At 56.4% G+C, this 22,648-nt stretch overlaps 2 protein-coding genes and 1 long non-coding RNA gene across 3 annotated transcripts in view; 2 read left to right on the forward strand and 1 right to left on the reverse strand.

The window, feature by feature from the left end:
• The window catches only part of LOC140421341 (FACT complex subunit SPT16-like), a 46,464-nt gene extending 25,109 nt beyond the window's left edge, over nucleotides 1-21,355 (forward strand). The window contains exons 5-12 of the mRNA XM_072506011.1: nucleotides 3,634-3,724; nucleotides 7,602-7,675; nucleotides 10,227-10,339; nucleotides 11,849-11,914; nucleotides 14,025-14,120; nucleotides 15,454-15,569; nucleotides 17,551-17,704; nucleotides 21,224-21,355. Of these exons, the coding sequence (XP_072362112.1) occupies nucleotides 3,634-3,724; nucleotides 7,602-7,675; nucleotides 10,227-10,339; nucleotides 11,849-11,914; nucleotides 14,025-14,120; nucleotides 15,454-15,569; nucleotides 17,551-17,704; nucleotides 21,224-21,355 (842 nt within the window). The remainder of the gene's footprint in view (nucleotides 1-3,633; nucleotides 3,725-7,601; nucleotides 7,676-10,226; nucleotides 10,340-11,848; nucleotides 11,915-14,024; nucleotides 14,121-15,453; nucleotides 15,570-17,550; nucleotides 17,705-21,223) is intronic.
• LOC140418149 (uncharacterized) overlaps nucleotides 1-22,648 on the reverse strand; it is a 1,069,702-nt gene that overhangs the window by 377,165 nt on the left and 669,889 nt on the right. The window lies entirely within an intron of this gene.
• LOC140418143 (chromodomain-helicase-DNA-binding protein 7-like) overlaps nucleotides 1-22,648 on the forward strand; it is a 242,684-nt gene that overhangs the window by 93,424 nt on the left and 126,612 nt on the right. The gene's annotated exons all lie outside the window — the stretch shown is intronic.

A 22,648-nucleotide genomic window follows, 5' to 3' on the forward strand; every position in this document is an offset into this window, starting at 1 on the left:
GGCTCGAGGAGGGGGAGCTGAATGGGCCTCCTGCTGTTCCTGTGTAACAGACTCGAGGAGGGGGCTGAATGGGCCTCCTCCTGTTCCTGTCTAACAGACTCGAGGAGGGGGCTGAATGGCCCTCCTCCTGTTCCTGTGTAACAGGCTCGAGGGGCTGAATGGGCCTCCTCCTGTTCCTGTGTAACAGACTCGAGGAGGGGGAATGGGCCTCCTCCTGTTCCTGTGTAACAGACTCGAGGAGGGGGGGCTGAATGGGCCTCCTTCTGTTCCTGTGCAACAGACTCGAGGAGGGGGGGCTGAATGGGCCTCCTCCTGTTCCTGTGTAACAGACTCGAGGAGGAGGGGGCTGAATGGGCCTGTTCCTGTGTAACAGACTCGAGGAGGGGGCTGAATGGGCCTCCTCCTGTTCCTGTGTAACAGACTCGAGGAGGGGCTGAATGGGCCTCCTCCTGTTCCTGTGTAACAGACTCGAGGGGCTGACTGGGCCTCCTCCTGTTCCTGTGTAACAGACTCGAGGGGCTGACTGGGCCTCCTCCTGTTCCTGTGTAACAGGCTCGAGGAGGGGGAGCTGAATGGGCCTCCTGCTGTTCCTGTGTAACAGACTCGAGGAGAGGGCTGAATGGGCCTCCTCCTGTTCCTGTGTAACAGGCTCGAGGGGCTGAATGGGCCTCCTCCTGTTCCTGTGTAACAGACTCGAGGAGGGGGAATGGGCCTCCTCCTGTTCCTGTGTAACAGACTCGAGGAGGGGGGGCTGAATGGGCCTCCTCCTGTTCCTGTGCAACAGACTCGAGGAGGGGGGGCTGAATGGGCCTCCTCCTGTTCCTGTGTAACAGACTCGAGGAGGAGGGGGCTGAATGGGCCTCCTCCTGTTCCTGTGTGACAGACTCGAGGAGGGGGGGCTGAATGGGCCTCGTCCTGTTCCTGTGCAACAGACTCGAGGAGAGGGGGCTGAATGGGCCTCCTCCTGTTCCTGTGTAACAGACTCGAGGAGGGGGCTGAATGGGCCTCCTCCTGTTCCTGTGTAACAGACTCGAGGGGTTCAATGGGCCCCCTCCTGTTCCTGTGTAACAGACGCGAGGGGCTGAATGGGCCTCCTCCTGTTCCTGTGTAACAGACTCGAGGAGGGGAGGCTGAATGGGCCTCCTCCTGTTCCTGTGCAACAGACTCGACGGGCTGAATGGGCCTCCTCCTGTTCCTGTGTAACAGTCTCGAGGAGGGGAGGCTGAATGGGCCTCCTCCTGTTCCTGTGTAACAGGTTTGAGGAGGGACGGCTGAATGGGCCTCCTCCTGTTCCTGTGTAACAGTCTCGAGGAGGCGGCTGAATGGGCCTCCTCCTGTTCCTGTGTAACAGACTCAAGGGGCTGAATGGGCCTCCTCCTGTTCCTGTGTAACAGACTCGAGGAGGGAGCTGAATGGGCCTCCTCCTGTTCCTGTGTAACAGGCTCGAGGGGCTGAATGGGCCTCCTCCTGTTCCTGTGTAACAGACTCGAGGAGGGGGCTGAATGGGCCTCCTCCTGTTCCTGTGAAACAGACTCGAGGAGGGGGCGGCTGAGTGGGCCTCCTCCTGTTCCTGTGGAACAGACTCGAGGAGGGGGGGGCTGAATGGGCCTCCTCCTGTTCCTGTGTAACAGACTCGAGGAGGGGGCTGAATGGCCCTCCTCCTGTTCCTGTGTTACAGACTCGCGAGGAGGGGGGGGCTGAATGGGCCTCCTCCTGTTTCTGTGTAACAGACTCGAGGAGGGGGCTGAATGGCCCTCCTCCTGTTCCTGTGTAACAGACTCGAGGAGGGGGCTGAATGGGCCTCCTCCTGTTCCTGTGTAACAGACTCGAGGAGGGGGCTGAATGGGCCTCCTCCTGTTCCTGTGTAACAGACTCGAGGAGGGGTCTGAATGGGCCTCCTCCTGTTCCTGTGTAACAGACTCGAGGAGGGGGAGCTGAATGGGTCTCCCCCTGTTCCTGTGTAACAGACTCGAGGAGGGGGAGCTGAATGGGCCTCCTCCTGTTCCTGTGTAACAAGACTCGAGGAGGGGGCTGAATGGGCCTCCTCCTGTTCCTGTCTAACAGACTCGAGGAGGGGGCTGAATGGGCCTCCTCCTGTTCCCGTGTAACAGGCTCGAGGGGCTGAATGGGCCTCCTCCTGTTCCTGTGTAACAGACTCGAGGAGGGGGGGGCTGAATGGGCCTCCTCCTGTTCCTGTGTAACAGACTCGCGAGGAGGGGGGGGGCTGAATGGGCCTCCTCCTGTTTCTGTGTAACAGACTCGCGAGGAGGGGGGGGGGGCTGAATGGGCCTCCTCCTGTTCCTGTGTGACAGACTCGAGGAGGGGGCTGAATGGCCCTCCTCCTGTTCCTGTGTAACAGACTCGAGGAGGGGGAGCTGAATGGGCCTCCTCCTGTTCCCGTGTAACAGACTCGAGGAGGGGGAGCTGAATGGGCCTCCTCCTGTTCCAGTGTAACTGACTCGAGGGGGGGGGCTGAATGGGCCTCCTCCTGTTCCTGTGTAACAGGCTCGAGGAGCTGAATGGGCCTCCTCCTGTTCCTGTGTAACAGACTCGAGGAGGGGCTGATATGGCCTGTTCCTGTGTAACAAGACTCGAGGAGGGGGGGCTGAATGGGCCTCCTCCTGTTCCAGTGTAACTGACTCGAGGAGGAGGGGCTGAATGGGCCTCCTCCTGTTCCTCTGTAACAGACTCGAGGAGGGGCTGATGTGGCCTGTTCTTGTGTAACAAGACTCGAGGAGGGGGGGCTGAATGGGCCTCCTCCTGTTCCTGTGCAACAGGCTCGAGGAGGGGGCTGAATGGGCCTCCTCCTGTTCCAGTGTAACAGGCTCGAGGAGCGGGGGCTGAATGGGCCTCCCCCTGTTCCTGTGTAACAGACTCGAGGGGGGGGGAGCTGAATGGGCCTCCTCCTGTTCCTGTGTAACAGACTCGAGGGGCTGAATGGGCCTCCTCCTGTTCCTGTGTAACAGACTTGAGGGGCTGAATGGGCAACCTCCTGTTCCTGTGTAACAGGCTCGAGGAGGGGGACTGAATGGGCCTCCTCCTGTTCCTGTGCAACAGGCTTGAGGGGCTGAATGGGCCTCCTCCTGTTCCTGTGCAACAGGCTTGAGGGGCTGAATGGGCCTCCTTCTGTTCCTGTGTAACAGACTCGAGGAGAGGGGGCTGAATGGGCCTCCTCCTGTTCCTGTGTAACAGACTCGAGGAGGGGGCTGAATGGGCCTCCTCCTGTTCCTGTGTAACAGACTCGAGGAGGGGGCTGAATGGGCCTCCTCCTGTTCCTGTGTAACAGGCTCGAGGAGGGGGGGCTGAATGGGCCTCCTCCTGTTCCTGTGTAACAGACTCGAGGAGGGGGCTGAATGGGGCCTCCTCCTGTTCCTGTGTAACAGGCTCGAGGGGCTGAATGGGCCTCCTCCTGTTCCTGTGTAACAGACTCGAGGAGGGGGGCTGAATGGGCCTCCTCCTGTTCCTGTGTAACAGACTCGAGGAGGGGGGGCTGAATGGGCCTCCTCCTGTTCCTGTGTAACAGACTCGAGGAGGGGGCTGAATGGGCCCCTCCTGTTCCTGTGTAACACGCTCGAGGGGCTGAATGGGCCTCCTCCTGTTTGATTTGTAATCTCTTTCTCTTCGCCAATGCAGGTGCCAAGATTTCGGACATTTACCAGAATGTGATGGCTTTCGTGAAGCAAGCGAAACCCGAGCTGGTGACTAAAATCACCAAGAATTTGGGGTGAGAAATCTGACGCGCGTGTGCCCCCCCCCCCCCCCTCCCACCACCCCCAGCCCTGAAGCACTGAAGCGGCTCCTCTTTGTCCCTGGTTATAGGGAGACGGGGCCAGCGGTTCACTTTCCCCCTCACTGGTGAGCGAGGCGGGCAAACCTTCCCCTGCTCGGGAGCGTCGAGCATTCGGAAACTTCGAATCAAGAGATTGACTGAGGAGCAGTGGTTGGCTGACAAAGAGAACTCTGCTGCCAGACTTCGACATGGCCCTGTGGGAGCTTGGCACTCCCTCAGTACTGACCCTCTGACAGTGCGGCGCTCCCTCAGTACTGACCCTCTGACAGTGCGGCCCTCCCTCAGTACTGACCCTCTGACAGTGCGGCCCTCCCTCAGTACTGACCCTCTGACAGTGCGGCGCTCCCTCAGTACTGACCCTCTGACTGTGCGGCACTCCCTCAGTACTGACCCTCTGACAGTGCGGCGCTCCCTCAGTACTGACCCTCTGACAGTGCGGCGCTCCCTCTGTACTGACCCTCTGACAGTGCGGCACTCCCTCAGTACTGACCCTCTGACAGTGCAGCACTCCCTCAGTACTGACCCTCCGACAGTGCGTCACTCCCTCAGCACTGTCCCTCCGACAGTGCTGCACTCCCTCAGTACTGACCCTCTGACAGTGCGGCACTCCCTCAGTACTCACCCTCTGACAGTGCGGCACTCCCTCAGTACTGACCCTCTGACAGTGCGGCACTCCCTCAGTACTGACCCTCTGACAGTGCAGCACTCCCTCAGTACTGACCCTCTGACAGTGCGGCAGTCCCTCAGTACTGACCCTCTGACAGTGCAGCACTCTCTCAGTGCTGACCCTCTGACTGCAGCACTCCCTCAGTACTGACCCTCTTACAGTCCGGCACGCTCTCAGTACTCACCCTCTGACAGTGCGTCGCTCTCTCAGTACTCACCCTCTGACAGTGCGGCACTCCCTCAGTACTGACCCTCTGACAGTGCGGCACTCCCTCAGTACTCACCCTCTGACAGTGCGGCACTCCCTCAGTACTGACCCTCTGACAGTGCGGCACTCCCTCAGTACTCACCCTCTGACAGTGCGTCGCTCTCTCAGTACTCACCCTCTGACAGTGCGGCACTCCCTCAGTACTGACCCTCTGACAGTGCGGCACTCCCTCAGTACTGACCCTCTGACAGGGCGGCACTCCCTCAGTACTGACCCTCTGACAGTGCGGCGCTCCCTCAGTACTGACCCTCTGACAGTGCGGCGCTCCCTCAGTACTGACCCTCTGACAGTGCGGCGCTCCCTCAGTACTGACCCTCTGACAGGGCGGCGCTCCCTCAGTACTGACCCTCTGACAGTGCGGCGCTCCCTCAGTACTGACCCTCTGACAGTGCAGCGCTCCCTCAGTACTGACCCTCTGACAGTGCGGCACTCCCTCAGTACTGACCCTCTGACAGTGCGGCAGTCCCTCAGTACTGACCCTCTGACAGTGCGGCGCTCCCTCAGTACTGACCCTCTGACAGTGCGGCACTCCCTCAGTACTGACCCTCTGACAGTGCGGCAGTCCCTCAGTACTGACCCTCTGACAGTGCGGCAGTCCCTCAGTACTGACCCTCTGACAGTGCGGCGCTCCCTCAGTACTGACCCTCTGACAGTGCGGCGCTCCCTCAGTACTGACCCTCTGACAGTGCGGCACTCCCTCAGTACTGACTCTCTGACAGTGCAGCACTCCCTCAGTACTGACCCTCTGACAGTGCGGCACTCCCTCAGTACTGACCCTCTGACAGTACGGCAGTCCCTCGGTACTGACCCTCTGACAGTACGGCAGTCCCTCGGTACTGACCCTCTGACAGTGCGGCGCTCCCTCAGTACTGACCCTCTGACAGTGCGGAACTCCCTCAGTACTGACCCTCTGACAGTGCGGCGCTCCCTCAGTACTGACCCTCTGACAGTGCGGCGCTCCCTCAGTACTGACCCTCTGACAGTGCGGCACTCCCTCAGTACTGACTCTCTGACAGTGCGGCACTCCCTCAGTACTGACCCTCTGACAGTGCGGCACTCCCTCAGTACTGACCCTCTGACAGTACGGCAGTCCCTCGGTACTGACCCTCTGACAGTGCGGCGCTCCATCAGTACTGACCCTCTGACAGTGCGGAACTCCCTCGGTACTGACCCTCTGACAGTGCGGCGCTCCCTCAGTACTGACCCTCTGACAGTGCGGCACTCCCTCAGTACTGACCCTCTGACAGTGCGGCACTCCCTCAGTACTGACCCTCTGACAGTGCGGCACTCCCTCAGTACTAACCCTCTGACAGTGCGACACTCCCTCAGTACTGACGCTCTGACAGTGCGGCACTCCCTCAGTACTGACCCTCTGACAGTGCGGCACTCCCTCAGTACTGACGCTCTGACAGTGCGGCACTCCCTCAGTACTCACCCTCTGACAGTGCGGCACTCCCTCAGTACTGACCCTCTGACAGTGCGGCGCTCCCTCAGTACTGACCCTCTGACAGTGAGGCGCTCCCTCAGTACTGACCCTCTGACAGTGCAGCAGTCCCTCAATACTGACCCTCTGACAGTGCGGTGCTCCCTCAGTACTGACCCTCTGACAGTGCGGCGCTCCCTCAATACTAACCCTCTGACAGTGCAGCACTCCCTCAATACTGACCCTCTGACAGTGCAGCACTCCCTCAGTACTGACCCTCTGACAGTGCGACACTCCCTCAGTACTGACCCTCTGACAGTGCAGCACTCCCTCAGTACTGACCCTCTGACAGTGCAGCTCTCCCTCAGTACTGACCCTCTGACAGTGCGGCAGTCCCTCAGTACTGACCATCTGACAGTGCGGCGCTCCCTCAGTACTGACCCTCTGACAGTGCGGAACTCCCTCGGTACTGACCCTCTGGCAGTGTGGCGCTCCCTCAGTACTGACGCTCTGACAGTGCGGCGCTCCCTCAGTACTAACCCTCTGACAGTGCGGCGCTCCCTCAGTACTGACCCTCTGACAGTGCGGCACTCCCTCAGTACTGACCCTCTGACAGTGCGGCACTCCCTCAGTACTGACCCTCTGACAGTGCGGCACTCCCTCAGTACTGACCCTCTGACAGTGCGGTGCTTCCTCAGTACTGACCCTCTGACAGTGCGGCACTCCCTCATACTGACCCTCTGACAGTGCGGCGCTCCCTCAGTACTGACCCTCTGACAGTGCGGCGCTCCCTCAGTACTGACCCTCTGACAGTGCAGCACTCCCTCAGTACTGACCCTCTGACAGTGCGGTGCTCCCTCAATACTGACCCTCTGACAGTGCGGTGCTCCCTCAGCACTGACCCTCTGACAGTGCGGCACTCACTCAGTACTGACCCTCTGACAGTGCAGAACTCCCTCAATACTGACCCTGTGACAGTGCAGCACTCCCTCAGTACTGACCCTCTGACAGTGCAGCGCTCCCTCAGTACTGACCCTCTGACAGTGCGGCACTCCCCCCAGTACTGACCCTCTGACAGTGCGGCGCTCCCTCAGTACTGACCCTCTGACAGTGCGGCACTCCCTCAGCACTGACCCTCTGACAGTGCGGCACTCCCTCAGTACTGACCCTCTGACAGTGCGGCACTCCCTCAGTACTGACCCTCTGACAGTGCAGCACTCCCTCAGTACTGACCCTCTGACAGTGCGGCACTCCCTCAGTACTGACCCTCTGACAGTGCGGCACTACATCAGTTTCCTGGATGTGTATAGTACAATGATGCTAGTGATTCTCGCAATGTGGAGGGCGCAGCCCATTGGACTCCCCCTTCGCCATCCCCTCCCTTCACCCAGGAGCGTGTCCCGTGTACCAGGAGCAGAGCGAACTGAGGTGAATAACGAGGGCTTTGTTTGCAGGTTCGCCATGGGGATTGAGTTCCGGGAAGGGTCGCTCGTAATCAATGCCAAGAACCAATATCGACTCAAAAAAGGTGCGTGCCGTTCTCCGGTTCACCAGAGGGTGGGGTAGCATTGCAACAAGGCACGTGCACACGTACAACACAAAGCAAATGGCAACTGGTGTACAGGAGGAGTGATGGGGAGTCTTGTAGGGGGCTGGAGGAGGTGGCAGGGATAGTGAGGCTTGTAGGGAATGGAGAAGGGTACAGAGATAGTGAGGCTTGTAGGGGCTGGAGGAGGTTACAGAGAAAGGGAGGGGTGTAGGGACTGGAGGAGGTTACAGAGATAGTGAGGCTTGTAGGGGCTGGAGTAGGTTACAGAGGTAGGGAGGGTTGTAGGGCCTGGAGGAGGTTACAGAGATAGGGTGGGTTGTAGGGGACTGGAGGAGGTTACAGAGATAGGGAGGGTTGTCGGGGCTGGAGGAGGTTACAGAGATAGCGAGGGTTGTAGGGGGCTGGAGGAGGTTACAGAGATAGGGAGGGGTGTAGGGGCTGGAGGAGGTTACAGAGATAGGGAGGGTTGTCGGGGCTGGAGGAGGTGGCAGGGATAGTGAGGCTTGTAGGGGCTGGAGGAGGTTACAGAGATAGGGTGGGTTGTAGGGGACTGGAGGAGGTTTCAGAGATAGGGAGGGTTGTAGGGGCTGGAGGAGGTTACAGAGATAGGGAGGGTTGTAGGGGCTGGAGGAGGTTACAGAGATAGGGTGGGTTGTAGGGGACTGGAGGAGGTTTCAGAGATAGGGAGGGTTGTAGGGGCTGGAGGAGGTTACAGATAGGGAGGGTTGTAGGGGCTGGAGGAGGTTACAGAGATAGGGAGGGTTGTAGGGGCTGGAGGAGGTTACAGAGATAGGGTGGGTTGTAGGGGACTGGAGGAGGTTTCAGAGATAGGGAGGGTTGTCGGGGCTAGAGGAGGTTACAGAGATAGCGAGGGTTGTAGGGGGCTGGAGGAGGTTACAGAGATAGGGAGGGTTGTAGGGCCTGGAGGAGGTTACAGAGATAGGGTGGGTTGTAGGGGACTGGAGGAGGTTACAGAGATAGGGAGGGTTGTCGGGGCTGGAGGAGGTTACAGAGATAGCGAGGGTTGTAGGGGGCTGGAGGAGGTTACAGAGATAGGGAGGGTTGTAGGGGCTGGAGGAGGTTACAGAGATAGGGAGGGTTGTCGGGGCTGGAGGAGGTTACAGAGATAGCGAGGGTTGTAGGGGGCTGGAGGAGGTTACAGAGATAGGGAGGGTTGTAGGGGACTGGAGGAGGTTACAGAGATAGTGATGTAGGTGGCTGGAGGAGGTTGCAGAGATAGGGAGGGTTGTAGGGGCTGGAGGAGGTTAGAGATAGGGAGGGTTGTTGGGGCTGGATGAGGTTACAGAGATAAGGAGGGGTGTAGGGGGCTGGAGGAGGTTACAGAGATAGGGAGGGTTGTAGGGGCTGGAGGAGGTTACAGAGATAGGGAGGGTTGTCGGGGCTGGAGGAGGTTACAGAGATAGGGAGGGTTGTAGGGGGCTGGAGGAGGTTACAGAGATAGCGAGGGTTGTAGGGGGCTGGAGGAGGTTACAGAGATAGGGAGGGTTGTAGGGGACTGGAGGAGGTTACAGAGATAGTGATGTAGGTGGCTGGAGGAGGTTACTGAGATAGGGAGGGTTGTAGGGGCTGGAGGAGGTTACAGAGATAGGGAGGGGTGTAGGTGGCTGGATGAGGTTACAGAGATAGGGAGTGTTGTAGGGGGCTGGAGGAGGTTACAGAGATAGGGAGGGTTGTAGGGGACTGGAGGAGGTTACAGAAATAAGGAGGGATGTAGGGCCTGGAGGAGGTTACAGAGATAGGGAGGGTTGTAGAGACTGGAGAAGGTTACAGAGATAGGGAGGGTTGTAGGGAGGGTTGTAGGGGGCTGGAGGAGGTTACAGAGATAGGGAGGGTTGTAGGGGACTGGAGGAAGTTACAGAGATAGGGAGGGTTGTAGGGGCTGGAGGAGGTAACCGAGATATAGAGGGCTGTAGGGGCCATGAGACATAGGAGCGGAAGTAAGGCCATTCGGCCCATCGAGTCCACTCCACCATTCAATCATGGCTGATTTCAACTCCATTTACCCGCTCTCTCTCCATAGCCCTTAATTCCTCGAGAAATCAAGAATTTATCAACCTCTGTCTCAAAGACACTCAACGTCCCGGCCTCCACCGCCCTCTGTGGCAACGAATTCCACAGACCCACCACTCTCTGGCTGAAGAAATTTCTCCTCATCTCTGTTCTAAAGTGACTCCCTTTTATTCTAAGGCTGTGCCCCCGGGTCCTAGTCTCCCCTGCTAATGGAAACAACTTCCCTACGTCCACCCTATCTAAGCCATTCATTATCTTGCAAGTTTCTATTAGATCTCCTCTCAAATTGCAGAGATAAGGGAGGGCAATGATTCAGGAGGGAGTATGAGTGAGAGGAGGGTTTGTTCAGTCATATTGGAGGAAGGGGGTTACCGTGTGTGCACCGTGTGGTGTGGCTGATATCGGGGGGGGAGGGGGGGGATACCGTGTGTGGTGTGGGTGATTCGGCTCCGGTGCGTTGCGTGCTCGAACTCCGTCACCCAGTCCCGTCTCTCCCCAGGGATGATGTTCAGCATTAACCTGGGATTCTCTGCCATGGACAACAAGGAGGGCAAGACTCCCGAAGAAAAGACCTACGCCCTCTTCATCGGAGACACCGTGCAAATCAACGAGGTAACCGGCGCGGGCCCCAGACCCCGTGGAACAGCCTCCCCCCCCCCCCCCCCCCCCCCCCACACACACGCACGCACACACTCACATAGACGCACGCACTCTCGTAGACGCACACACACTCGTAGAGGCAGGCACGCACTCTCGTAGACGCAGGCACGCACTCTCGTAGACGCAGGCACGCACTCTCGTAGACGCAGGCACGCACTCTCGTAGACGCAGGCACGCACCCTCGTAGACGCAGGCACGCACTCTCGTAGACGCAGGCACGCACTCTCGTAGACGCAGACACGCACTCTCGTAGACGCAGGCACGCACTCTCGTAGACGCAGGCACGCACTCTCGTAGACGCAGGCACGCACTCGTAGACGCACGCACTCTCGTAGACGCACGCACTCTCGTAGACGCACGCACTCGTAGACGCAGGCACACTCGTAGATGCAGGCACACACTCGTAAACGCAGGCACACACTTGCGTAGATGCAGGCACACTCACGTAAATGCAGGCACGCGCTCGCGTAGACGCAGGCACGCACTCTCGTAGGCGCACGCACTCGTAGGCGCACGCACTCTCGTAGACGCAGGCCGCACTCTCGTAGACGCAGGCCGCACTCTCGTAGACGCAGGCCGCACTCTCGTAGACGCAGGCCGCACTCTCGTAGACGCAGGCCGCACTCTCGTAAACGCAGGCATTCTAGTAAACGCAGGCATTCTAGTAGACGCAGGCATTCTAGTAGACGCAGGCATTCTAGTAGACGCAGGCACTCTTGTAGACGCAGGCACTCTTGTAGACGCATGCACTCTTGTAGACGCAGGCACTCTTGTAGACGCAGGCACTCTTGTAGACGCAGGCACTCTTGTAGACGCAGGCACTCTAGTAGACGCAGGCACTCTCGTAGACGCAGGCACTCTCGTAGACGCAGGCACTCTCGTAGACGCAGGCACTCTCGTAGACGCAGGCACTCTCGTAGACGCAGGCACTCGTAGACGCAGACTCTCGTAGACGCACGCACTCTCGTAGACGCACGCACTCTCGTAGACGCAGGCACGCACTCTCGTAGACGCAGGCACGCACTCTCGTAGACGCAGGCACGCACTCTCGTAGACGCAGGCACGCACTCGTAGACGCAGGCACTCGTAGACGCACGCACTCTCGTAGACGCACGCACTCGTAGACGCAGGCACACTCGTAGATGCAGGCACACACTCGTAAACGCAGGCACACACTTGCGTAGACGCAGGCACACCCTCGCGTAGACGCAGGCACCCCCTCGCGTAGACGCAGGCACCCCCTCGCGTAGACGCACGCACTCATGTTGAAGCACGCGCTCATGTGGACGCGCACACACTCGCGTGGACGCGCACACACTCGCGTACAAGCTCATGCGCACACTCAGGCGCAAGCCCACGTGCTACACGTACACCCACACACTGGAGAGAGAGATTGACTGATTCCCAGGCGTGGGGAGAAGATCCTGCTCTGAGCACTGATTCTGGCTGTTCATCCCACAGGACGGCCCAGCTTCTCTCATCACTACTGTCAAGAAAAAAATCAAGAACGTCGGAATCTTCCTCAAGGTCAGGGAGCTTCACTCTGTATCTAACCCCGTGCTGTACCTGTCCTGGGAGTGTTTGATGGGGACAGTGTAGAGGGAGCTTTACTCTGTATCTAACCCCGTGCTGTACCTGTCCTGGGAGTGTTTGATGGGGACAGTGTAGAGGGAGCTTTACTCTGTATCTAACCCCGGGCTGTACCTGTCCTGGGAGTGTTTGATGGGGACAGTGTAGAGGGAGCTTTACTCTGTATCTAACGCCGTGCTGTACCTGTCCTGGGAGTGTTTGATGGGGACAGTGTAGAGGGAGCTTTACTCTGTACCTAACCCCGTGCTGTCCCTGTCCTGGGAGTGTTTGATGGGGACAGTGTCGAGGGAGCTTTACTCTGTATCTAACCCCGTGCTGTACCTGTCCTGGGAGTGTTTGATGGGGACAGTGTAGAGGGAGCTTTACTCTGTATCTAACCCTGTGCTGTACCTGTCCTGGGAGTGTTTGATGGGGACAGTGTAGAGGGAGCTTTACTCTGTATCTAACCCCGTGCTGTACCTGTCCTGGGAGTGTTTGATGGGGACAGTGTGGAGGGAGCTTTACTCTGTATCTAACCCCGTGCTGTACCAGTCCTGGGAGTGTTTGATGGGGACAGTGTAGAGGGAGCTTTACTCTGTATCTACCCCGTGCTGTACCTGCCCTGGGAGTGTTAGATGGGGACAGTGTAGAGGGAGCTTTACTCTGTATCTAACCCCGTGCTGTACCTGTCCTGGGAGTGTTTGATGGGGTCAGTGTAGAGGGAGCTTTACTCTGTATCTAACCCCGTGCTTACCTGTCCTGGGAGTGTTTGATGGGGACAGTGTAGAGGGAGCTTTACTCTGTATCTAACCCCGTGCTGTACCTGTCCTGGGAGTGTTTGATGGGGACAGTGTAGAGGGAGTTTTACTCTGTATCTAACCCCGTGCTTTGCTGTCCTGGGAGTGTTTGATGGGGACAGTGTAGAGGGAGCTTTACTCTGTATCTAACCCCGTGCTGTACCTGTCCTGGGATGGTTTGATGGGGACAGTGTAGAGTGAGCTTTACTCTGTATCTAACCCCGGGCTGTACCTGTCCTGGGAGTATTTGATGGGGACAGTGTCGAGGCAGCTTTACTCTGTATCTAACCCCGTGCTGTACCTGTCCTGGGAGTGTTTGATGGGACAGTGTAGAGGGAGCTTTACTCTGTATCTAACCCCATGCTGTACCTGTCCTGGGAGTGTTTGATGGGGACAGTGTAGAGGGAGCTTTACTCTGTATCTAACCCCGTGCTGTACCTGTCCTGGGAGTGTTTGATGGGGACACTGTAGAGGGAGCTTTACTCTGTATCTAACCCCGTGCTGTACCTGTCCTGGGAATGTTTGATGGGGACAGTGTAGAGGGTGCTTTACTCTGTATCTACCCCCGTGCTGTACCTGTCCTGGGAATGTTTGATGGGGACAGTGTAGGGGAGCTTTACTCTGTATCTAACCCCGTGCTGTACCTGTCCTGGGAGTGTTTGATGGGGACAGTGTAGAGGGAGCTTTACTCTGTATCTAACCCCGTGCTGTACCTGTCCTGGGAGTGTCTGATGGGACAGTGTAGAGGGAGCTTTACTCTGTATCTAACCCCGTGCTGTACCTGTCCTGGGAGTGTTTGATGGGGACAGTGTAGAGGGGGCTTTACTCTGTATCTAACCCCGTGCTGTACCTGTCCTGGGAGTGTTTGATGGGGACAGTGTATAGGGAGCTTTACTCTGTATCTAACCCCGTGCTGTACCTGTCCTGGGAGTATTTGATGGGGACAGTGTAGAGGGAGCTTTAGTCTGTATCTAACCCCGTGCTGTACCTGTCCTGGGAGTGTTTGATGGGACAGTGTAGAGGGAGCTTTACTCTGTATCTAACCCCGTGCTGTACCTGTCCTGGGAGTATTTGATGGGGACAGTGTAGAGGGAGCTTTACTCTGTATCTAACCCCGTGCTGTACCTGCCCTGGGAGTGTTTGATGGGGACAGTGTAGAGGGAGCTTTACTCTGTATCTAACCCCGTGCTGTACCTGTCCTGGGATTGTGTGATGGGGACACTGTAGAGGGAGCTTTACTCTGTATCTAACCCCGTGCTGTTGTGTTACAGAATGAAGATGAAGAGGAGGAGGATGAGGTGAAGGACGAGGCTGAAGATTTACTCGGCCGAGGTGGAAAGGCCAATCTGCTGACGGAGCGGACCAGGGTGAGTGGTCACTTGCCTGTTTGACCTGCCTGGGGCCGGAGCTCGGGTCGAGGTATCGACGTATATTTTTCCTGGACAAAAAGCGCGAGGCACAGAGGAAGAGGAGAACCTGCGCCAGTGCCCAAATGGACGGGCCGAATGGCTTGTTCCTTCCGTCCGAGAGAAATTGCAGCCAGTGGGGCGAATGCGGAATAAAATAATTCTGTGAAATTCCCGGCGCCTGTGGGGAGAGGCACCGTGTTTCCCCCGTTTTGGGTCAATGACTTTGCTGTGGGACTGAGTCAGGGCCGTTTACCTGAAGCTTCTCTCTGTTTCTCTCCCCCTGGCCCGAGTGTTCCCACCAGATTTCATTTTTATAAAGGCCCCGCATCTTGCTGTGTGAAATTCTTGTTGCACGTTTAATTTATCACTCTTGATCTCTCTCCATCCCTTTCTCTCTGTCTCCCTCCCTTTCTTTTCTCTCCCTCCCTTTTCCCTCCCTTTCTTGCTCCCTCTCTCGCTCACTTTCTCCTCATCCCTCTCTCCTTCCCCCCTCTCTCCCCCACTCTCCTTCCTCCTCTCTCCCCCTCTCTGTCCCTTCCCCCCCCCCCTCTCCATCCCCCACTCTCCTTCCCCCTCTCTCTCCTTGCCTCTCCCCCGCTCTCTCTTCCCCCCCCCGTCCACTCTCTCGCCCCTCTCTCCTTCCCTTTCCCTCTCCCTTTCTCTCTCCCTTTCTCTCTCCCTTCCTCTCTCCCTTTCTCTCTCCCTTTCTCTCTCCCTCTCTCTCTCCCTCTCTCTCTCCCTCTCTCTCTCCCTCTCTCTCTCCCTCTCGCTCTCCCTCTCTCTCTCCCTCTCTCTCTCCCTCTCTCTCTCCCTCTCTCTCTCCCTTTCTCTCTCCCTTTCTCTCTCCCTTTCTCTCTCCCTTTCTCTCTCCCTTTCTCTCTCCCTTTCTCTCTCCCTTTCTCTCTCCCTTTCTCTCTCCCTTTCTCTCTCTCTCTCTCTCTCTCTCTCTCCCTCTCTCTCCCTCTCTCTTCCTCTCTCTCTCGCTCCCTCTCTCCCTCCCTCTGTCTCTCCCCCTCTCTCCCCCTCTCTCTCCCTCTCTCTCCCCCTCTCTCTCCCTCTCTCTCTCCCTCACTCTCCCTCTCCCTCACTCTCCCTCCCTCTCTCTCCCCCTCTCTCTCTCTCCCTCCCCCCCTCCTGCTCTTCCCCCTCCCTCTCCTGCTCTCCCTTTCTCTCTCCCTTTCTCACTCCCTTTCTCACTCCCTTTCTCTCTCTCTCTCTCTCCCTCTCTCCTTCACTCTCTCCTCCTCTTCTCCCCGCCCCCCCCCCCTCCCCCTCCCTCCCCCACCCACAGAACGAGATGACGTCGGAGGAGAAGCGACGGACACACCAGCGGGAGTTGGCCCACCAGCTGAACGAGGAGGCCAAGCGGAGGCTGACGGAGAACCGCGGGGAGCAGCAGAGCCAGAGGTAAGCGCTTGATCCTTGCCCCGGACGTCATGGGCAAGCAGGAACAGGCCCCGCCCTGCCCCGCCCCAATAGGGCAGGGGAAAGGCGCCGTCGCTGCCGAGGGTTAACGCGCAGAATGCTAGTATACCTGGTTCAATGGGCCGAAAGGCCTTCTGTCTCTGTTCTCCTGATTCGAGGGAGCGGATGTGTTCCTGCATATCAGCTGCTCTTCCGCCATTCTGGGCTGGCACCGTGGAGCTCCCTTCCTAACCGCGATGTGGATTGACCTGTGGTGAACGTGGGGATTTCACATATATTGCGTCATACGCAGTGGTACAGTCGGGGTTAAAAGCCCGGGTTCGTGTGCGTGCGCAGCCCCTGCAATCATGGTTTTAAAAATCCAGCTTTGAAAGACAGCCGGGCATTTTGGAGCCCGGCGCAATTAAAGCATTGTAAAAGTAAAATGCAATCGAACGTTACAGCGCAGTACAGGCCCTTCGGCCCTCGATGTTGCGCCGACCTGTGAAACCGCTCTAAAGCCCATCTACACTGACGATTATGAGTTTATCCATAAATTTAAACCTTTGTTTCCCGCCCCCCCCCATAATTTTGAGAAGGATAGGCAGCGGGAGAGTGGAAGGGAGGTAGGTAGCCGTGGTAACGGAGAGGTAGTTGGGAATGAAATGAAAATCGCTGATTGTCACGAGTAGGCTTCAATGAAGTTACTGTGAAAAGCCCCTAGTCGCCACATTCCGGCGCCTGTTCGGGGAGGCTGTTACGGGAATTGAACCGTGCTGCTGGCCTGCCTTGGTCTGCTTTCAAAGCCAGCGATTTAGCCCTGTGTGCTAAACCAGCCCCTCCAAGATGCTCCAAGATCATATCCTCAGACCAGGAAGGAAGGGACGCTGGGTGGGGGGGGGGGGGGGGGGGGAAGAGTTGGGAACCTGGGTGTCACCATAATAACAAGGTGGGTCACGTTCGTTCAGCATGTCGGAAGTTGCATGGAAAACCAATGGGACTTCTTGGGGTTCTTAAGGAGGATTCTATAAAGGGAATAGAAACAGAGAACACAACAGGGCAGACTGTAGCTCTAGCTGGACTTGGGAGACATGGTGTAAAATCTGCTGTGGGAGCAGGTGTGGGGAATGAGGTAGAGGGGCGATATGCCGGGTTTGTATCTGACGGGGAGATCATCCCTTTTCCCCTCAACTGAAGTAGCCAATCCCATAACTCCATAAGGGACACAGGTACTACCCAAACTGGAGACGGATGTTGTTTTCCCTCCAGGGAGCTCATTGAAAGCTGAGGTATTAGTTAATGGGATAAGTGGGGGTATTTCCCAGTTCCATTGTATAAAGTACAATTGGAATGTGATTTAGTGTCGGGTCCGAGGGTTGCCGGGGTGGTTAAGAAATTCCCGGTGGACGAAGCAGACTTGCTTTTGGGGAATGATTTGGTTGCAGTGAAGGGTGCAGCTTCACCCATAATTACGCAGTCCCGAGGGAAGTACTGCGGATAACATGAGATACCAATGTCAGGACAGGTGGGAATTGGGAAAATTCATTGGTCCTAATTCATTCCGGCCAGCGATGTTGTTTGCTGAAGTTGGGCTAATGGAATTTTGTTTATATAAAGGAGGTTCCCCAGACAGTAGATAATTAGAGACATTATGTTTGGCCTTAGTAAGACGACGTAGTTAACAGGAGCAGCGGGGGCTGAAGCATTCGAGTGTTTGAGTTAAGTTCTGATCTGTCTATGGGCTGACTAGCTGCTTCTCTCAAAAGCAGTTTAGTTACAAAGATGTTGCCGCCTATGAACAGAACAGCAGTTTCTGAAAGGACTGGCAGGTTAAACAGGAGTTTGACACAGGCAAGAATCTGCAAGCTGTTCCCTGAAGGATCTCTCTCCTTCTCTCAAAGCAATATATCCAAGACATTTCTTTACAGCAAGTGTTCCTGGGTCTGCTAACTATTTAAAAATCTGCTGCTCCTTGTTTCCGCAGAGCTCGCAAGTCCCGGGACTCGTACAAGAACCCGTCCCAGATGCCTAAGGAATCGGACATCCGGGGCATGAAGATCTACATCGATAAGAAGTACGAGACTGTCATCCTGCCCGTATTTGGCATCGCCACACCGTTCCACATCGCTACCATCAAGGTAGGTCCCCCTGCAGGTCCCTCGGGAGCCCCGTGTGTTTAAGCATTTACGGTACGGCTGTGCCCCCTCCCAAGGCTCCGGTGCCTCTTCGCTGAATTAACGCAAGTCATCGGGTCAGTCAGAGTTCAATTGCACCAAATGTTCGGTCGAAGGCCGCACCCTCGCTCACCCTTGGAGGCCACAGGCCAATAGTCAGTCGGTTGCTGCGCCCTGTCACTGGAAGGCAACAATACCTCATCGTGGGAGGGTAGACTCCTGCATTCGGTCAGTCAGAGTTCAATCGTTGCAAGCCATCATTGGAAGAGGCCGTGACTTGCAGTTGAGTAATCCGGGCTAGCCAGAGTTCAGTTTGTTCCAATCTTGTCAATGTAAGGCTACTGTGCCCCGATGTTGTGAAGTAAACACGGATCTTGGGTCACCCAGAGATCAATTGCATCCAAGGTGCTGCATCGGGGTCAGCGGAAGCTGCAGTTTGTACATCTGGCACAAAACAAATAATTTAAGAGATCTTGCCATGCTTATCTGATCCGGGATGGTCTGTCCCCTTAACTACCTCGATCTAAATTCTCACCTAGTAGGGGTCTCATTGAATTTACAGTGCAGAAGGAGGCCATGCGGCCCATCGAGTCTGCATCGGCCCTTGGAAAGCACGCCCTACTTAAGCCCCACACCTCCACCCTATCCCGTAACCCCATCCAACCTTTTTGGACACTAAGGGCAATTTATCTTTCTCTCTCTTTGTCTATCTTTCTCTCTGTGTCTCTCTCTCTCTCTCTCTCTCTCTCTGTGACCCTCTCTCGCTCTCTCTCTTTGTCTCTCTCTCACTCTCGATCTCTCTCTCTGTCTCTCTCTCTCTCTCGCTCTCTGTCTCTCTCTCTCTCTCTGTCTCTCTCTCTCTCACTCTGTCGCTCTCTCTCTCTGTCTCACTCTGTCTCTCCGTCTCTCTCTCTGTCTCTGTCTCGCTCTATCTCTGTGTCTGTCTCTCTCTCTCTCTCTGTCTCTCTCTCTCTGTCTGTCTGTCTCTCTCTCTCTCTCTCTCTGTCTCTCTCGGTCTCGGTCTCTTGTCTCTGTCTTTCTCTCAATCCCTCATAGAACCATAAAACCACTACAATGTACTAGTTTAGCTCACAGGGCTAAATCTCTGGCTTTTAAAACAGACCAAGGCAGGCCAGCAGCACGGTTCGATTCCCGTACCAGCCTCCCCGAACAGGCGCCGGAATGTGGCGACTAGGGGCTTTTCACAGTAACTTCATTTGAAGCCTACTTGTGACAATAAGCGATTTTCATTTCTTTCAGGAGACTATTTGGCCCATCACGTCTGCACCAACCCTCTCCTAGTGCACATCACCAAAACCCGATTCCTGCCCATCCCGTTAATCCCTTAATCTAACCTGGACCCTAAGGGCAATTTATCGCGGCCAATCCACCTAACCTGCACATCTTTGGACTGTGGGAGGAAACCGGAGCACCCGGAGGAAACCCACGCACACACGGGGAGGACGTGCAGACTCCGCACAGACAGTGACCCAAGCCGGGAATCGAACCTGGGACCCTGGAGCTGTGAAGCAACTGTGCTAACCACTGTTCTGCCCTCGAGGTTGCATTTTTTTAGTCTGGAGTCACATGTAGGCCAGGCCGGGTCAGGGCGGCAGATTTCCTTCCCGAAACGACAAAGAACAAAGAAATGTACAGCACAGGAACAGGCCCTTCGGCCCTCCAAGCCCGTGCCGACCATGCTGCCCGACTAAATTACAATCTTCTACACTTCCTGGGTCCATATCCCTCTATTCCCGTCCTATTCATGTATTTGTCAAGCTGCCCCTTAAACGTCACTATCGTCCCTGCTTCCACCACCTCCTCCGGCAGCGGGTTCCAGGCACCCACTAACCTGTGTGTAAAAAAACTTGCCTCGTACATCTACTCTAAACCTTGCCCCTCGCACCTAAACCGATGCCCCCTAGTAATTGACCCCTCTACCCTGGGGAAAAGCCTCTGACTATCCACTCTGTCTATGCCCCTCATAATTTTGTAGACCTCTATCAGGTCGCCCCTCAACCTCCGTCGTTCCAGTGAGAACAAACCGAGTTTGTTCCACCGCTCAATAAGCATTTTTATTGAATTCAATTTCGCCATCTACTGTGGCGAGATTCGAACCCAGGTCCCCAGAGCGTCACTCTGGGTGTCTCGATTACTCGTCCAGTGACGATGCCACTGTGCCATCCCTGTGTGTGAAAGGGTTCAATAGGGTAGGCGTCGGGGACATTAATGTAAATTAGACGTTAATAGATGGAATTCAGCCCCGGGAAATGCCTTTAGATATATGCAGGTGAGGGCTTTTGTGAGGCGACAGGTGAGGGAATTCCCGTTGCTCCCGGCACAAGAAGTTCAAGACAGGGTGATCTCGGGTGTATGGGTCGGGGAGGGCAAGGTGTCGGAAATACACCAGGAGTTGAAAGAAGAGGGGGAAGCGCTGGTAGAAGAGTTGAAGGGTAAATGGGAGGAGGAGCTGGGGGAGGAGATTGAGGAAGGTCTGTGGGCTGATGCCCTAGGTAGGGTTAATTCCTCCTCCTTGTGTGCCAGGCTCAGCCTGATATAATTTAAGGTGGTCCACAGAGCGCACTTGACGGGGGCGAGGTTGAGTAGGTTCTTTGGGGTAGAGGACAGATGTGGAAGGTGCTCAGGGAGCCCGGCGAACCATGTCCATATGTTTTGGTCATGCCCGGCACTGGAGGGGTTCTGGAGAGGAGTGGCGGGAGCAATATCTCAGGTGGTGAAAGTCCGGGTCAAGCCAAGCTGGGGGCTAGCAATATTTGGAGTAGTGGACGAACCGGGAGTGCAGGAGGCGAAAGAGGCCGGCATTCTGGCCTTTGCATCCCGAGTAGCCCGGCGAAGGATCTTGCTAATGTGGAAGGAGGCGAAGCCCCCCAGCCTGGAGGCCTGGATAAATGACATGGCAGGGTTCATAAAGTTGGAGAGGATAAAGTTCGCCTTGAGAGGGTCTGCGCAGGGGTTCTACAGGCGGTGGCAACCGTTCCTAGACTACCTCGCGGAGCGTTAGAGGAAGGTCGGTCAACAGCAACCTTGGGGGGGGGGGGGGGGGGGGGGGGAGACTGCCTGGGAGGGTGGATGAGCAAGAGATAACCTGAAGGGTTGGGGAAACTGGCACGTACGGGTGAGGGCCAGTGTACAAAGCTGTCTAAATATATCATTTTGCCATGTATATATCTTGCTCTGCGCGATTTCTCGTTTTTGTTTGTTGCGGGGGGGGGTTATTGTTTGTAAGGGAGAAAAATTGTGTTAAAAGACTTGAATAAATATACATTTTTAAAAAATAGATAGAATTCAGGAGCCAGGGGGCCATTTTGGGCCTCGCTCCTGCGGGGAGTGGTTTGAGGCTAATCGTGTCGGAGCTGAGGGAGGGGGGCAGGCGAGGGGAGGGGCGGGGGGGGGGTGTAAGCACCACGCGCGGATCAGTTGATCGGAGCTCACTCTGCACTCTCTTCACCCCCCCCCACGCAGAACATCAGCACGTCGGTGGAGGGAGATTACACCTACCTCCGCATCAACTTCTACTGCCCCGGCAGCGCCCTGGGTCGAAACGAGGGCAACCTCTTCCCCAACCCCGAGGCGACCTTCGTCAAGGAGATGTGAGTATCAGCGACGGGCAGGCGCCCCGCCGAGAGGCGGGGGGGGGGGAGGTGAGGTCAGGCGGCCAGATCACCGGCTCTTGTGTGAGTGTGCGGGGGGGGGGAAACGCCAGCGGTAACGTCTGGGGGGGGCCTTCAGGATCCTCGCCAGCAATTGGCGCGCGTCAGATTCGTAGCGTCCTGAAGGGTCAGCTCTGCTCCTCTCTCGCCCCCGTCGACACTCGGTCGTTCCAGCAACCTTAGCTGCTATTTCCAATTGCCAGCGCCCACAGATGGCTGATTGAGCAGAGATGTTGTAGCTCTGTTGCCAATGGTTTGGATCTGGAACGCCCTACCGTAAGAGGGCAGTAAAGCAGATTCGGGGGGGTCACAGAAACGTTTACAGGGAAAAGACCACAGAATCCAGAAAAGGTGCATTCTTCCACGGAGGCCGGCAGGCTGAAAACTGATGCTGGATAATTCCTTTCCCTAGCATAGATTACTCCCATGATGGCATCGGCAGGCAGAGATGAATTGATCGGAGGCGGTGTTCCCTGGAGAAGCAGCGTGGGTGGGGGGCCAGGCGCTGAAACCTGGATGGAGCTCTTGTGTTGCGCTGCACCTTGCTAGAATTAATGGCAGTCCCACAAGGCAATAATGCTTGGGGGAAGGGTGGGGGGGTCGTCACACGTCTCCACTTTGGCTTGGACAAAAGGACGTACGTCGCCCTTTCACCTGGATCCCATGAGACATCGGAGCAGAACTAGGCCACTCGGCCCGTCGAGTTCTGCTGCGCCATTCAATCGCGGCTGACGTTTTCTCATCCCCGATCTCCTGCCTTCTCCCCCTCCCTAATCCCCTGAATGGATTCCCGCAATTTGAAAAAGGGGTTGCAGGGGCCTTGGTCCCAGCAGGTTCGCCGTTTCCCTTGGACAGGCCTGACTGAGGAGCTGATGCCGTGGAGGAAGCAATGCGGAAACTATCGCGCCCCAAGCTCCCGGGGCTATTGAATAATCTACGCCAACTTGCGGCCAGCCCGTGTCCTTTTTCTGCAGCACAGATTGTTGCAACGGTTTGAAATTTGGCTTTCTTGTGCTCTGTCTCTCTCTCTCTCTCTCTCTCTGTCTCTCTCTGTCTCTCTCTCTGTCTCTCTCTGTGTCTCTCTCTCTGTGTCTCTCTCTGTCTCTCTCTCTCTCTCTCTCTCTCTCACTGTGTCTCTCTCTCACTGTGTCTCTCTCTCACTGTGTCTCTATCCCTGTCTCTCTCTGTGTCTCTCTCTCTCTCTCTCTCTCTCTCACTGTGTCTCTCTCTCTGTCTC

The sequence above is a fragment of the Scyliorhinus torazame genome, chromosome 5, assembly GCF_047496885.1.
Source record: "Scyliorhinus torazame isolate Kashiwa2021f chromosome 5, sScyTor2.1, whole genome shotgun sequence".
Taxonomy (NCBI): domain Eukaryota; kingdom Metazoa; phylum Chordata; class Chondrichthyes; order Carcharhiniformes; family Scyliorhinidae; genus Scyliorhinus; species Scyliorhinus torazame.